This window comes from Lipophrys pholis (genome assembly GCF_963383615.2).
Source record: "Lipophrys pholis genome assembly, chromosome: 3".
Lineage (NCBI taxonomy): Eukaryota > Metazoa > Chordata > Actinopteri > Blenniiformes > Blenniidae > Lipophrys > Lipophrys pholis.
Genome location: NC_137627.1, coordinates 2786634 through 2801361, shown reverse-complemented (window position 1 = coordinate 2801361; position 14728 = coordinate 2786634). Strand labels below are relative to the sequence as shown.

The window sequence follows — 14728 nt, the reverse complement described above, 5'->3', positions numbered from 1 at the left end:
GAAATCACAGCGGGAAAGGGTATTAATAAGTAATAACAAGCCAAGAACGCTAATTGCTGCCATTATGGGATCACGCTGCTCCTCTCCTGCATCCCGTCAACGTTATTGTTTATGACGACTGTTTATACCAATGTATTTAGTAGCGGGCTCAATTAACAAATTGCTTCCTCTGAAGAATGATGGATGAAACTTTGAATTGGGCCACAAGCCAACCAGTGAGACGCTTTCAATGAAATGTTTGCTAAAACATTAAGTGCTTTATCTGTGGCCTGGAACAAATGGATGGTTTTATTATTGATTAATCTGTCAAATTGATCTTCAATAGGTGTCTGAAATTTGTGGGGAAAGATAGAAAACAGTCAAATGTCATGTTTCGCTCCGTCGGATCACAATCGGAAGATATCGAGCGTCCGATAATGAAAGTTTGAAGGATTGAGAAATTAGTCATGTTCGTAAGGCTATAATTACAGCTTTCACAATAAAACAAGACTGTAAATCTATGGACAACTCAGCCAATTTCTCTCTCTGAACTTTCTCCAAACTCAAAATATCTTAGTTCAATCAGAACAATGACAGTTAATTCACAGTCTTCCTCAAACCACAAACATTGAGATCCAACACATTTTGCAGAAATCAAAGACAACAAGCATCTTACAGAAGAAAAATACACGTTCTTACCCAAGTTGGCCTGTAGGTTGGAGTATTTTAACCTATTCGTTTTTATTATTACTGTTATATCTTAATAACATTTTCTAACCTATTCTCAGCCATTTTTACCAAGAAAAGTCTGCAAGACAGGAAGCCAAATCAAATAGCTCCCAAAATGAGCAACTTACTTGTAAATCTTCAACTTCAAACCGACGGACTATATAGACCATTTCAGCTATAAATTTGCAAGCAGGCTTTAGAAAAATGCTGCCAAGTAGAAATACTTTGAAAACACGAGTATTAATAGTGTTTTTCACACAAGTTTATGGTTTTTCCTTATTAGTTGTGTGAATGGGGCCTGAGTTGTGTTTTGGGTTTCCATTTACACAACAGCAGTGCTCAGAGCAACTGAAAACCCAACTTTTTGAAAATGCCCCGACCCATCAGTATTCAGCCACGCTGAGAGCCGAGAGTCTTGCTCAAGGACCCACGCTGCAACTTTTCGGGACATAACAAGTGTATGAATCCAAGCTGATGCAAATTCGATCAATTTTTGATGTGAACACCCTTTGAGTTCCTATTCTTTCCACACACCTGGCTACATTTTCCACAGAACACAATACTGGCCATGTTTGAAGATGTTTTTTGAGCATATTTGCAACATGTCGAAAACACAGCGGCGCATGCCATGTGGCAGCACACAGAGCTGCATCCTAATGGCTCCACGCTACCATTATCTCTCAGAGGTTCAACCTCAGGATGCAAACCCGGCCCGGTGCCTGAAGAATGTGTGACTACAGGCATGTCTTGCGAGATAAACCTCTGTCTGTTACCTTCAACTGCAAAGGACAGACTAACTACTTTGCAATTTATCTCACTTAAGTTCCTGCAGCCAAGCTGGTGTCCATATCAGATTCCCCCCGGTACAGAAAGCCTCTTTCAGCCAGCAGAGTTAAGTGCACTCCCTCCCCTATAGCCCTGAAGCCAAGCTCAGTCTGGCCTATGAATGCCCTGGGGCTAGTGATGATGGGCTGAAGTAACAGTGCGATTTCTCAGCAGCTGCTCCCTGTGTTGCGAATAGTGGATACAGACACCGGTTGCCAAATGCAAACCTTTCAAGACCGACCAATGCCGCCACATGCCTCCTTTGCCACTTTGTCACCATTTCAGGAATACGCCGAACGGAAGGACAAAGGAAGGACTCACATCGGGCCGAGAGCCACTGTCCCTTTATTAACAGGAGCAAAACTCCTTTCTATTATTATAGCAAATGAGTTCCACGGGGGAGCACCAGAGACTAGAAAGCCCAAGCCCAGCATTGTGTGCATACAGTATTCCCGTCACACCCCTTGTGTCTCTGTAAGATTACAGAAGAAGGCGAGGTCAAGTCAAACGTGGCATACGAATTCAGTCAAAAACACAATTCACCTCTGTGAGACTTTCCGTTTTTCCAGCCACGTAATAAACAAAACTAGGATTCTATTCTAATTAGCCAATTCTGAATAATTACACAGAAAAAGGCTGCAATTCCAATACATTTCTGCCTTTAGCATTAAACACTATGTGGAGGACGCTGTCAGCCTTTCTCTACAACCTTGGTAGTGTTACACTTCTCCACCTTTCAAGATTCAAATGGAATAGTGGTACAATATCTACCTGCACATGGTATCTATAGGCAACATTCGGCTTTGAAACTCTTTCCCATTAGACTGCAAAGTGCAGAGCCCGAGACCATCCCATCACATATGGCAAGCAGCTTTTCTTTCCTCCACTGCTGGCCCGGAATGCCTAATGCATGCAACTCTGCAGTTTACAACTACAGTTCTTTGCAGAACTATGGTTTGTCTTAGTTACATTTCCTTAAAGTGTTCCATCCCTTGGTAATTTCAATTCTCACTGCACCACCTATGTTCAGCGCATATTTTTGATAATACAAGAAAACACATTTTTTGGAAACCGCACCACTAAAGTGGCAAGAAGTGAGATTTAAATCCTGTTAAATATCCCAGTTTTGTCAGGTCCAATCTACATCCAAGTCCAAGTATCGACCAACACGAACCATAAGTAACCAGAATATCCACCCATCCAATGAATAGTGCACCATTACTTTTCTTTATTCAATTGACATTGGATCAGTAGAGGTGGCGTAAGTGCTGAAGTGGAAGGGAAGCATTTTTCAATTCAAAACTAAAGGAAATTTAAATGTGCATTTTCAAAATAAAACTTTTTGTTCTCTCTTTGCTGCCCGACACCAAACGGTCCAGTTCAAAACCATTCTGTGAGAGTAAAAACAAGCATGATGCATATTTTTTGTTTTGTTTTTTATTTTACACGAGAACTTATTAAAATTGGATTTATGTTGAGATTAGTTTGGTTTTTGTGAAAATATTGAGATTTTTAGTCCGAAAGCACTTTAACATCGTCAGTCACATTCACCCATTCACAGACACACATTCACACACACACATTCACACCAGTGGAGACGGCTGCCATGCCAGGTGCCCAATCCATCCTTTAGGAGCTATTTGGGGATTAGCATCTTGCTCAAGGACACTTTGACATGTCAACAGGTGGAGAGGGGAATCGGACCGGCAAACCTTCCGATTGGCACAGTCGGTGATCTTTATTGAAACGCTTCAGTCGAGCACACATAGTTCTATTTGAAAAAGTAAGTGCCTCCTGTGATTTTATAACTGGTTGAGCCTCTTTTGGCCTGTTGATGCAAAAAAGAGGCTATTCCTTCCCCTCCCAATGTATCAGAGTTTAATCTTTCACAATCACAAACTTTTCGATGGAATATAATTGTCATAAACTTTAGAGTTTTTCTTTCAACTGTATGCAACAATCACAATGATTTGTGCTACACATTTGATGAGGAGTGTCCACAAGTGTGTTTCCAATAGCTTTAGAAACCACAATGTGCTACAGAAGTGTTGCTTTGTTTGGCTTTAAAACAAAATCCACAATGTAAATGCTAAGAGATGCTCATAGAAACGTGGGTGGTTAAATATCAGCAGATAAGCACCCGAAGATAAGTTGTTGGTCGTGCTATTTCTCCAGCCCAGCACTAATCGACAATGGCAGAAAAAATATTGTAGAATATCATTTTAAAGATCAAGTTTGGAAAACAGAGGAATGTAAATATGACATTTATTTCTAGTCTATTGGGCTTTTTACTCTGTATGAATGAATTAAAATTAATTTAATCACAATGCACCACGTTTGTGGCTCAAAAAAGATCAGGCAATTATGTAATAATTCTGACAAGTCTATTTGGAGCTAAAAATTCTCACCTAAATGTGTTAAATCATCTTTTATCCACCTGAAGGCAGTGGATATACGCTTCTTCCATCTACATAATTAATGCAAGTCCAATATTTCCTGTTCTTGTAGTTCTGGTTCACATTCTAGTTACACCTCAGGGAGACATCAAGCTCCTTAGCTGCACTTATAGTGCACCACGGACAGTGATAAGAGAGGTGGAACTGATGCAAAACTCTAAATTGGTGAGCCACAAGCTGTGAGGTTAAATGCCTTGGAAATATAGGAAATGCTTAGAAAAGCTCCAAATATATAATAGCTCATTAGTATAAAAGTCCTAATTGCATTGAAATAGCAGTTCTATGAGAAATACATTAAAAGATCAACTATAAACCTGATGCATGTCTGATTGTAATGAATCGCCCACCTCCACCTCTCAATAGAGTAAGGCAATAATTCAGCATTAATAGTAAACACTGCTGCTCATTGTGAGGTAGAACACGGCCAAGAGACGCACTACTAATCCCTGAAGCTCGAAATTACTGAAGAGTTTTGTCCTGTACCCGATTCATTGGTAATAGAGCAGCAGGAGATTAGAGATGTGAGAAACCGATTGCTGGCCTGGATCTCTTATCTCTTGGTTTGGATAACTGTGCTTTATCTGCAAAAAGATGGGGAGAAAAATGTCATAAGGCACAACTGAGATGTTACATTACTGCTCACAGCAACACTATCAACCCCCTTTCACAGGACTGTACAGGTTGAGTAACGAATCTTGATGAGAACACAAGGTAAATCAAGGGATTACCAAAAGTGAAGTTCTTTGACATTTATTCTGCAGATTGAAAGTGGAACTTTTGGGGTTTGTTCCACAGTCACAACTTTGGGCTCAGACAGCTCTGGGGGAAAAGGAACACTTGGAGAAAGTGTGCCTAGATTAGAAGACCAAGGCCCAGGAGGCACAAAGGAAAGCTAATAAGTTGGCAAAAGCTCTATTGAAAATCAAAGTTGGGTTCAGGAGGTGCTTGAGAAGGTGGGCCGGTAGAGAGCTCATCATTGAGAGAACTAAGGCTCAGAGGGTGTTCGAGAAGGCAGACCAGCTGGGGGACATGCTCCTGAATGAGAGGAAAGAGGCTCCGAAACAGCTGGAGGAACTTGACTCCGGCTTTGAGGCACTGTGCGAAGCAGCGGAGGATCGATCATCTCCAATGGCAGAAGATCTCCTCTACTCGAGGCCACAAAAGAAACAAACCCTGCAGGGGACTGAAGAGGAAGGGGCAGAAAGAGCCGAAGCAGCACGACACCCAGACTGGGTGATGTGAAGACAAAAAGTCCCAGAAGAAAAGTTGGATAACCAGGCTCCTTCCACGCCAGGCGCCAGCAGCGGCAGACGGTGGCTTTTGGTGGCAGGAGGGTCTCACTATGACTCCAAGCTCTAGGGAGATTTTGTCTCAAATGGAAGAGACCATTACTTTATCAGAACATTAGGTCTTTATAAAAATGTCCTTAACCAAGCCCAAAGTCACCAGGAGCAGCTCAACATGACGTTTCTGTACCAACTCTTGTTACGAAGCGGCAGCTGCAACCTCTTCAACCTAAATGTTCAACAATACTTCATTTTTACACTGTGAAAATGGAACTTCACAATACTAGGTAAATATGTGATAAATGATACTGATGTCAACTACTGTATTACCATAAGTATATGATTTTCCCCCCACCATCATCACATGTGCATCCGTGGCTCCTATCAACAGCATTTCAGAGGCAGTTTATTGACTTTTTCATTATTTTTGAGCTTTTATTTTGGCCTGTGGCCACAAGGTTAAAACTATTTGCGGTATGGTGGAGCAGTGGTCGATGCCCTGCCTCACGGTGAAAATGTTGTGGGTTCAAATCCAGCCCTTCAGTGTGAAATTTGCATGCAAATCCACAGTCCAAAAAAGCACAAAAGCAACAAACACTGATGATTAGATGCTTTTACTTTGGAAAAAAAAAAAAAGGCCCAATTTACATCCATATAACCAAACGTTTCAAGTGAAAACAAATAATCTTTGCGTTCGCATTTCAGAAAAGTTTTGCATTTTGAAACTATGTCCGTTTATCCAGAAACAGCAGAATCACTGAAAACGTTGTCGTTTACATGTTAGGCCACTAGTGGGTGCTGCTTGTTTTTTGTAATGAAGCACCTGCACGCAGAGAAGAATATGCCATAAACATCAACAATGGCGGATACACAGACATTCATCATTGTTCATTCACTACAGCTGTGGTGTGCAGGAGCAGCATTTCTGAAAGGTTGTGTTTTACTCAGTCTACACCGAGCCGGAGTCAGAGTGTTTTCAAAGAGTTCATCCTTGGGAGCTTTGAGCTCCACCGTCATGTAAAATTCCACCATAACTGCAACAAAAGTGTTCCGATATCACTTGAAAATGTTAAGGAAGGTCCAATTTCTCATCTTTTAAAATTGCAGCTCTTGAAACCAAAATGAAAAACGAAAAAAAAAAAAAAAAAAAAAAAAGAAACCAAAATGAAATTATAACTATTTGTTACATAAAGTTTTAAAAATATGTTGTATTTTTTTTAAACTTTATGTAACAAATAGTTAATAATAAAAGAAGTTTTCAACTCTAGTCATTTCATTTCCGAAAGGAAAGTTTGAGGATTTCATACTCCAACTTACAATTTGACATCAGCCCAGGAGCTTTATTATCAGTGGTGAATTAATGGGCAAACGGTGACCCTGGTTTTTAACGTGCCAAGAAAGAAACCCAATGACTCAAAAGGAGAATCCACCTTTTTTTTTTTCTCTGTTACCAGACAAAGCGTTTGGCCTACTTCTCGCCCTGGATCTTATAATTCAATAGATGGCAGTAAAAAAAAAAAAAAAAAAAAAAAAGTAACTAAACTAAACTTGGGTCAATTCCAAAATGCATAAAGCCATTTTCCCACTGTGCATTCCTAATAGGCTTCCCTAATGGGCAACTCTCCAGCAAATCATTGTATCAGTTTCACAAAATATATCCGGACATATATTCTGCTTGCATTTGCAGATGTGTCGACAGTAATGGTGGACTCCTGGCCTTAGTTTACTGGGTCCATATTCCTCGTGTGCTCGTCGAGTTTACCCACAGCCAAAAACGTAATGCAACAACTTCCTAATTCATCAAGATTTCCAAAAGTCAACACAAGTTCACTCAATCTAGTCCGGCTCATTTCAGGCAATTCAGCTACCTGCCACTCCAACTTCTGCTGGGCATCAATTTGCACAGAGTTTATGTATTCTGAATAAAATGGTAACCGGGCTATGGTAAATTAAAACGCGCAATAATTATAAAATAGATCGTTTTACAGCTTTGATTGAATTCGACAAACATCATATGATCTGTGTGGAAATCAACAAATTCTTTTGTTAAAATCAAACGTTGTATCAGAAATGCAAAGGTCAAATGATGTGCAACCTCAATGATGGTTAAAAGAAGAAAAAGATTCCCACTCTTGATTTGACATCTTGGGGTGGTTTTGATTTTTTCTTTTCTTTTTCTTGAGTCATAATTACAAATCTTTCAGTATTAATTCAAAACCGGTTTTGAGCTCTTCTCAAACGAGCAGTTGAACTCTGCAACCCGTTCAGACACTCTCGGTTAAACAATCGGGCATCTAACTTTAGAGTGCACATTCAGGTCTGCTGTGTGTTCTATGAATGATAGTGACAGCTGAAGCACAGAGGTGTCAAGGCAGTCGGCAGCAGCCTGGAGAAGCACAAGAAAAAGAAAAAAAACAAAAAAAACTTTTTCTTCTCTTGATCGGAGCTCGCTTAAAGGGATTCCTTTACAGGCCAGCAGCAAGGTCACGTTCAAATAACGCCATTAATGTCTTTCTTGACTAAGTGCACTAATGAGGCTAAAAAGTGAAGCAGGAAATTTGCAGAGGCTGATTGATGGGAGCTAAATTTCCCCGCTAAACTCGCAGCTTTGTTGACCCTCAAGCAAGGTGACAGGAAAACAAATGCTGCCAAAGCTGCTTTCAAGAAGGCGCCACAAAGCGCTCATTCATTATTATACAACAGGTAGGGTCACACGTCTGCTTCAGTCGGGCTAATAGTTCTTATCAACCGAGCATGTGTGTGTGTTATCTGCGTTTTCATCTTGAATCCCCCCCCCCACCCCCCATTTTCAACTCATTTCTTTACCCCCGATTTCAGTTTGAGCGCATGCATTTCTAATCATCACCTCCCAGTCAATCAGTTTTGCTTTGCATGCATTGCATCATCATCACAAGCCGAAGACGGAGACTGTACTTTTACTTTGAGAGGAGTTGTGATGACATACTCAAAACTCTTTGCCGTAATAAGCAGCGGTCCCAATGCGTCCCACTTTCATTTGGTCCAATTTGCGAGATACACGGTGCCCCGAGCTGCAGAATCCTAGCAGCAATTCCTGCCGACTTGCGCAACAGGAAGGGTAAATAATGAAGAATGTCAACAGAGCACTGCTCATAGGGGCTGGAACATGCGGGCGGCATCAACGGTTGTTTTCACAATCAATCTGAAATGGGCAATCTGATAAAAAAAAAATAAAAATAAAATGAGAGTTGCCTCAAACCCCAAACTAACTAATTAAATGGAAAATCTGCTGGAATGGTTTCGAATGCCTGTGCACAGTCGCCGTATCAGGCATGAAACAACGTTAAACAAAGCTGAGATATGGGCAGCCTTGAGCCATGACATGGCGGTGAAATCTAAAGAATCAGTGTGTGTGTGGTCAGAGGTCTCTTGATATGCCAGCTGAATTCTTAGCGCCGAGTCTCAGCAGGACGCTGCAGCCGGAGAAAGCTCTTGATTTCTCCGCCCGTGTTCATGATACGGTGTTTGGACTCTGAGCCTTCGAACGCCGGGGGTTTTTATCAAGAATTAACCTTCACACAGCAGTGATCCTATATGTAAAATAATTTATGTGCAACTTTCATCAGCGGGACAAGTGTGTGAGACACGTCTGAGGCGCGGCGGAGCCGAGAAATCCCAAGCTGTGTCTGAGATGGAACTGACACGCTCATCTCTCCGCACGGCTCGAGCTCCGCTCACATGCCTCCAATACAAAGCAGGTGGTCCCTTACCTGCCACGTTGGAAACGAGATGCGACATAGAAATGAAAATGGATAAAACTATATGGCCCCTAAGCATAGCTTTAAAGCCCGGTTATGGCCGACGACCCAACAGTGAGCAGAAGCTGTGGCGATGTGAGCTATAGATCATTACCACCGTCAGCTGGCAAGTAAAAAATATGACACTAATAAGCAAAAAAAATAAATAAATCTGCAGGTGAGGCTAATTTGACATGAGGTGGGGAATCCAATCGATGAATTACAATGTCATCTTGTGAGCCAGATGTCCCGTCTCTTCCTGAAGAGCTTTTAAAAATGATCATAAAAATCAACACTGCGTTACTATGAACGTGACCTTTTTGTTCCCGAGATGATTGTGCACTTTTCTGACATCCCTTCATATAGTGTAGCCCGTTTTTCCCCCATTGTGAAGCGTTGAATAATGAAAGGAGAAAAAAAAGAAAGAAAAAAAAAGAAGGACAAAACGTGCCGATAACATGCGAGATTGCAGTCTGTTGACTTAAACAGTGTCGACACAGTTAGCCACGGTCACATGTTTACCTTTTGTATGCACTTGTGGAGACTTAAATCTTTGGGGTTTTTTTTCTTTCAACCCTGCTTTGTCTCAGTGGTCACAATTAGCAAATATCCTCTCTATGATCCCCCGAAAGTATTATCAGTATTACTTTAGTGTCCCTTGGGTGATAAAAGTGACAGAGGAAAAACAAGACTACGGATTCCTGAATTGACTAATTAGGAAAAACTGCTGTCTATGAACTTTAACTTCAGCTAATTAAACCTGCTCCTATCAAAAGGTTTGGGATATCTTGTCTCTCCAGAGTGCGTAATCATGCCCGCTTGGCGAGCCGACATCTCTGTCGTGTATCACGCAACATGGAAACAAAGAAATTTGCCTGGAGGATGAAACGGCTTATGCAACAACACCAGAACAACAGGACTAAACCACACGCTGGTTTAACTGGTGCACCACAAGCATCAGACCAGCATCAAATTCATCTTTTTTTTTTCCCCACAGACCTATAAAATTATTCACGTTGTTATGACCGGCCCCATTTACACGACAATATTCTAAGTGAAAACACAATGTCCGTTTACACGGGATTGGCAGAAACGTTGAAAACGATGCTGTTTTCACGTTCAGTCGCTAGTTGACGCAGTTGTTTGTTTTTGTAATGAAACCACAAGTAGAGTACAATATACTTTAAACATTAACAATTGTGAGTATATGGGCAGACGACCAAGTTGGATTGTTATAGTCCGGGTGCCTGCCCACTATAAAACTACCAAGTCCGAGGAGAATATGGACTGGGAGTCATGGCACTCTTCTTCATCTACTCACTTTTGAAGTGAAGTGAGTAGAAGATCCATTTACTATGGCAATAGTGCACATGTGCAGTAGCGGTGTTTGCACCGTCTACACGTAGACTGAGAACGAGTGTTTCCAGAAAGTTGCTTTATTTAACCCGTTTACACAATTAAAGAGTTTGAGCGTCGTCACAAAGATGCACCTTGGGGTCCTTTTAAAAAAAACTAAAAAACAAGATGCAGCGGCTTCGAGCACCATTGTCATGTAAACGAACCCCTGAAACGCTACGAAAGCTTCGCGTTTTCACTAGAAAGATCCGTCGTGTAAATGGGGCTTAAAAGGTGCAGGATGCAGAGAATCTGCATGATGATACTTAACAACATCTCACAGACTGCAAAGGTACTTTGACCATAAGTATGTTTGGAGGTCATCAGGCGGCAGAGAAATTGTGCAACTCTGCAAAGACTCTGTGAGGTTTACTGGGATTCCACAGACCAGAATGTCTGCACAGACAAAATCATCAGATGTTGCAAGTCATCGTTGTAGAAAACTTCGAACTCTGGATATTCATGCATTTTTATATTCATGTTAGAATATTATAATCAAAACAACCACACACATCCAATAGAAAAAGGAAAAATACTGGACCATAGTGTCAGCCCACCATACACCAGGCCCAAAAAATTATTTATGTTGCTATGATTGGCAGAATACTCAGTTATTACTGAGGACTGTGAATTATTAATGGGATTTCTTTCTTTTTTTTCAAAGAGTAAGAAAATACTGAAATGTATGGCAATACTTTTGGCAAAATGTGATTAGTATTTATGACGAATTGAATGACTGACAAACGCACAGTGACGAGTACTTCTCACATTTGCAGTTGGCTATTTAAGACTTTGACCCCGACCGTGTTTGGAGGTCAAAAGAAAGCCACGAGAGAATTGTGCAACACCCCATGAGGCCGACTCGTGTTGCGCCCTTTAAAGTTGCACAAATAAAACTAACAGATGCTGCAAGTCATGCAATTAAACGCCTCCAACGCTGGACATTACTGCGATGTTGAGACTGAAACAAATAATACACCCAGATAACTAATATCACCCAGAAACTTCCAATAGATTAACAAAATGTGTACAAAACAGGCTTTTAACAAAGTTTAAAGTTATGATGCTGGACTGCAGCATGCACCAGCAAGAAATTCATGATTTATTCAAACTTATATAATCATTTGCGTTGATTTGGCAAGATCGTAGCTCAATATTGAGGACTGGTTAAAAATCAATAGCGAAATATGTGTGGTTAGAATTAATGATGTCAATCTATCATTGCTGCATTGATTTTAGAATAACTGAAAGTATTATTACAACCAGAGACATTCACTGAAATAACCTGGGTGCAAAATAAGTTTATAATAAGATTTTAAGAAAGCAAACAGTGAGATCATAGCATAGATTAATATTAGATCTGCATTGGTCAGCAAAGAACTATGATTGTTTTCCAAGTCTAAAGACTTTAATAATGAATGGATTAGTTTAAGAAAAATAATAACTAAGAAAATCAAAAGAAAAGGCTCATATGTAAAGCAATAGTGTTGGCAATTGCAGATATGTGATTGAGAATAAAGGTGCATTCAATGGCAGATTAATAAGTGCACAATCACATGTACCTCCCACAGGCTGCCCAGGCTATTTATTACTGTGACCCAAATAATGTCTGAAAGTCAAATAAGGCTGCATGAGACATGAGCATGACGGTGCACCTCTGATCCAGGGGGTTACTGGTATTGTAAAATCTTTAAATCAGCTTTAAGTATCCAAGTCTGGATTTTGTGGAAATTGCATGGCTGGCTGCTATAAGAAAGAATCTTATATTAGACGGACACGTTCAAGAGAGAGAAAAGGATAAAACCACATTAATAATGTGGGTTGATGTTACAAAGCTGGACAGTGGCATGGACGAGTGAGGATTTCATTCCGTTTTCCAAAATAATTAAAGTAATTTGTGTTGCTATGCTTGGCAATATCATTATGGGTGACTGGTTAGTTAAATTAATTAAAACTACATACAAGATAAAAAAAAGAGTCTGCATAAAAAAACAGAAGTCGCTCTCAAACTACTGTGATTGTTTTGTACTTGGTTTGGAGGTCAATTCAGGATGTGTGCAACAAATACTGCAAGGTCTTCAGATCAACTCATGAGACTGATTTCACTTAAAAAGATTAAAAAAACATTTTAGATGGGAGACATTCAGGAGAAAAACTGGGATAAGCATATAATGTGGGTTGATGTTGCAAAGCTGCAATGTGGCACAAGACTAGTGAGGAATTCTTTATTTTTATTTTTAAACAATTTGTTAATTGTTTTGCTATGATCAGCTTGTTGAACATGAATTAAAAATACATGAACAAAAAACGTCATATTTGATTAAATGGCAGATTAGTGAATGTGAAATTAGAGGTAGCTCTCACAAACCAATTTTTTTTTTTTTAACTTAAATAATTAAAGTTATTCGTGTTGCTGTTTGGTAATGTAATATTGCACATGCCCAGTTAAACAAACTAAAAATACACGAAAAACTCTTAATATTTGATCAGAAGTTGGTCAGACTACTGTGATTACTTTGCACTTGACTACTAATATTGCAAAGTCTTTCCAATCTGCATAAACAAAAACAGTTAAATGCACGCAACTTGGTATATCCCCGCAACTCCCCGGAGCGGACCGGGTTTAGGATCCCAGCAGCCCGATGTTTTTAACGGTACAAACTAAGTTGGTGTTGGGGAGGTTGTTGTGCAGCAGGCGGACCGACTACAGAGAGACACCTCTCGGCTCCAAAGCACCACCTCACGACGCAGCGTGGACATCAGCTGACCGACAAACACGCGTCTCCAGTCCAGCTGGAGCGGCAGCAGGAGGAAGCGGGACAGAGGATCAGCTCGGTTCTGCGGACTCACGCTGAAAACTGAGAACCTCCATTCATTAATTTTACATTAATCCGAGGGCGTGTTGTCTTTGAAAGACAGTCGGAACTACAGTGTGTTGAGGACATGGGGGGGAAGAGGAGGGGAGGGGGACACGCAGCTGTGTGCGACCTTTCCTCAGTCGAAATGTCAAACCAGAGGACGACTTTGTGTAAATTTCGCGTTTTATCTCTTCATCGTGTTTTGGTTTGTTTTTTTATTTATTTAACGACACGTACAGCAGAGTGACAGCGGGTTTCAGTCGCTCCCATTCGGGGCTGTTTTTTAAACCGACGTGTAGCGCCGTTTGAGCCGCGTTTTACCTCCTGTTGAAGTCCTTCTCGTAGGGTTTGAGGTTCGGATCCATTTGGAGAAGAGAGTTGAGCTCAGGAAGGGAAACATTATCCGAGAGCTCTGCCATGGTGTCCTCACGCGGAACCAATGCAGCGCTGTTGCCGCACGGACTGAATAAAAGGGGAGTCACGCCGCCGGAGACGCGCATTAAATGTGTGCGGTGTGATATTATGTCCGGACACATCAGCGAATCAGTGCGCGTTTCACTAAGCTCGTCCCATTTCAGGATGATGCAGTGAATCTCTGTGTAACTTTAGGGCAGAGCTTATCAAATTGCCCCCCCATCCTACCTCCACATCCCTTTTTACCCCACTGCCCCCCCCCCCCCCCTCTTCTACCCCAGATCACCAAATACTCCCTCTGATTGTTCAGTTTCAGACTTCCTCAGTTTATTTGTTGCTTTTATTTCATTTCCACTACACCCACAACAAAATCAGACATAAAAAGTAATTCAGATTTTTCAAATAAAAAGTTTAACCCTCCAATTGATTTTTTTTCATCACAATCTCTTCCCAGAAATTAAAGTGAACATAGATATTGACTCACTCCCATTTGAATATGCACATTTTTCTTTTGTGTTTGGTTTATTTTATTTATATAGAGGTAAACAAACATATTTAATCCAATCTCACATCCTTTTGGCTTTCTTTTTCTACCCTCAGGCAGAAGCCTGTGGAAGGGTTAATGTACACAATGTAAACTTGACCAACTCTTCTGAGCGTACCACTTGAAACAATGATGTCCCAAAAACTACTCAAATGTTTTCACCGAATACTGAAAAAAAAATCAACTTATATGTATGTCATTACACAAATTTTGAAAAAAAAAAATTGTTTCAGTCAATATTGTTTGCCAATAAAACCATCATTTCATTTATTGATTGGCGGCTCATCACCGACACAAATTGCCAGCCGCACTCGAAATGCTGAATCATTTAATCAAACTGACTAAGTACAAGACATCTGACATGTATTGGCACAGAGGTGATTAAGGTATTGATATTTCAGATAGGTTTATAAGGTAAATCTGGTATGACATGCTGCCAGACCGAACTCACCCCGTGTGAACTGAG

The 14728-nt window shown here is 40.6% G+C and overlaps 1 protein-coding gene across 1 annotated transcript in view; it reads right to left on the bottom strand.

The window, feature by feature from the left end:
• The window catches only part of gbe1b (glucan (1,4-alpha-), branching enzyme 1b), a 115894-nt gene extending 102048 nt beyond the window's left edge, over positions 1–13846 (bottom strand). The window contains exon 1 of the mRNA XM_080459333.1: positions 13626–13846. Within this exon, the coding sequence (XP_080315459.1) occupies positions 13626–13840 (215 nt within the window). The 5' untranslated portion in view covers positions 13841–13846. The remainder of the gene's footprint in view (positions 1–13625) is intronic.
• Positions 13847–14728: the final 882 nt, after the last annotated feature.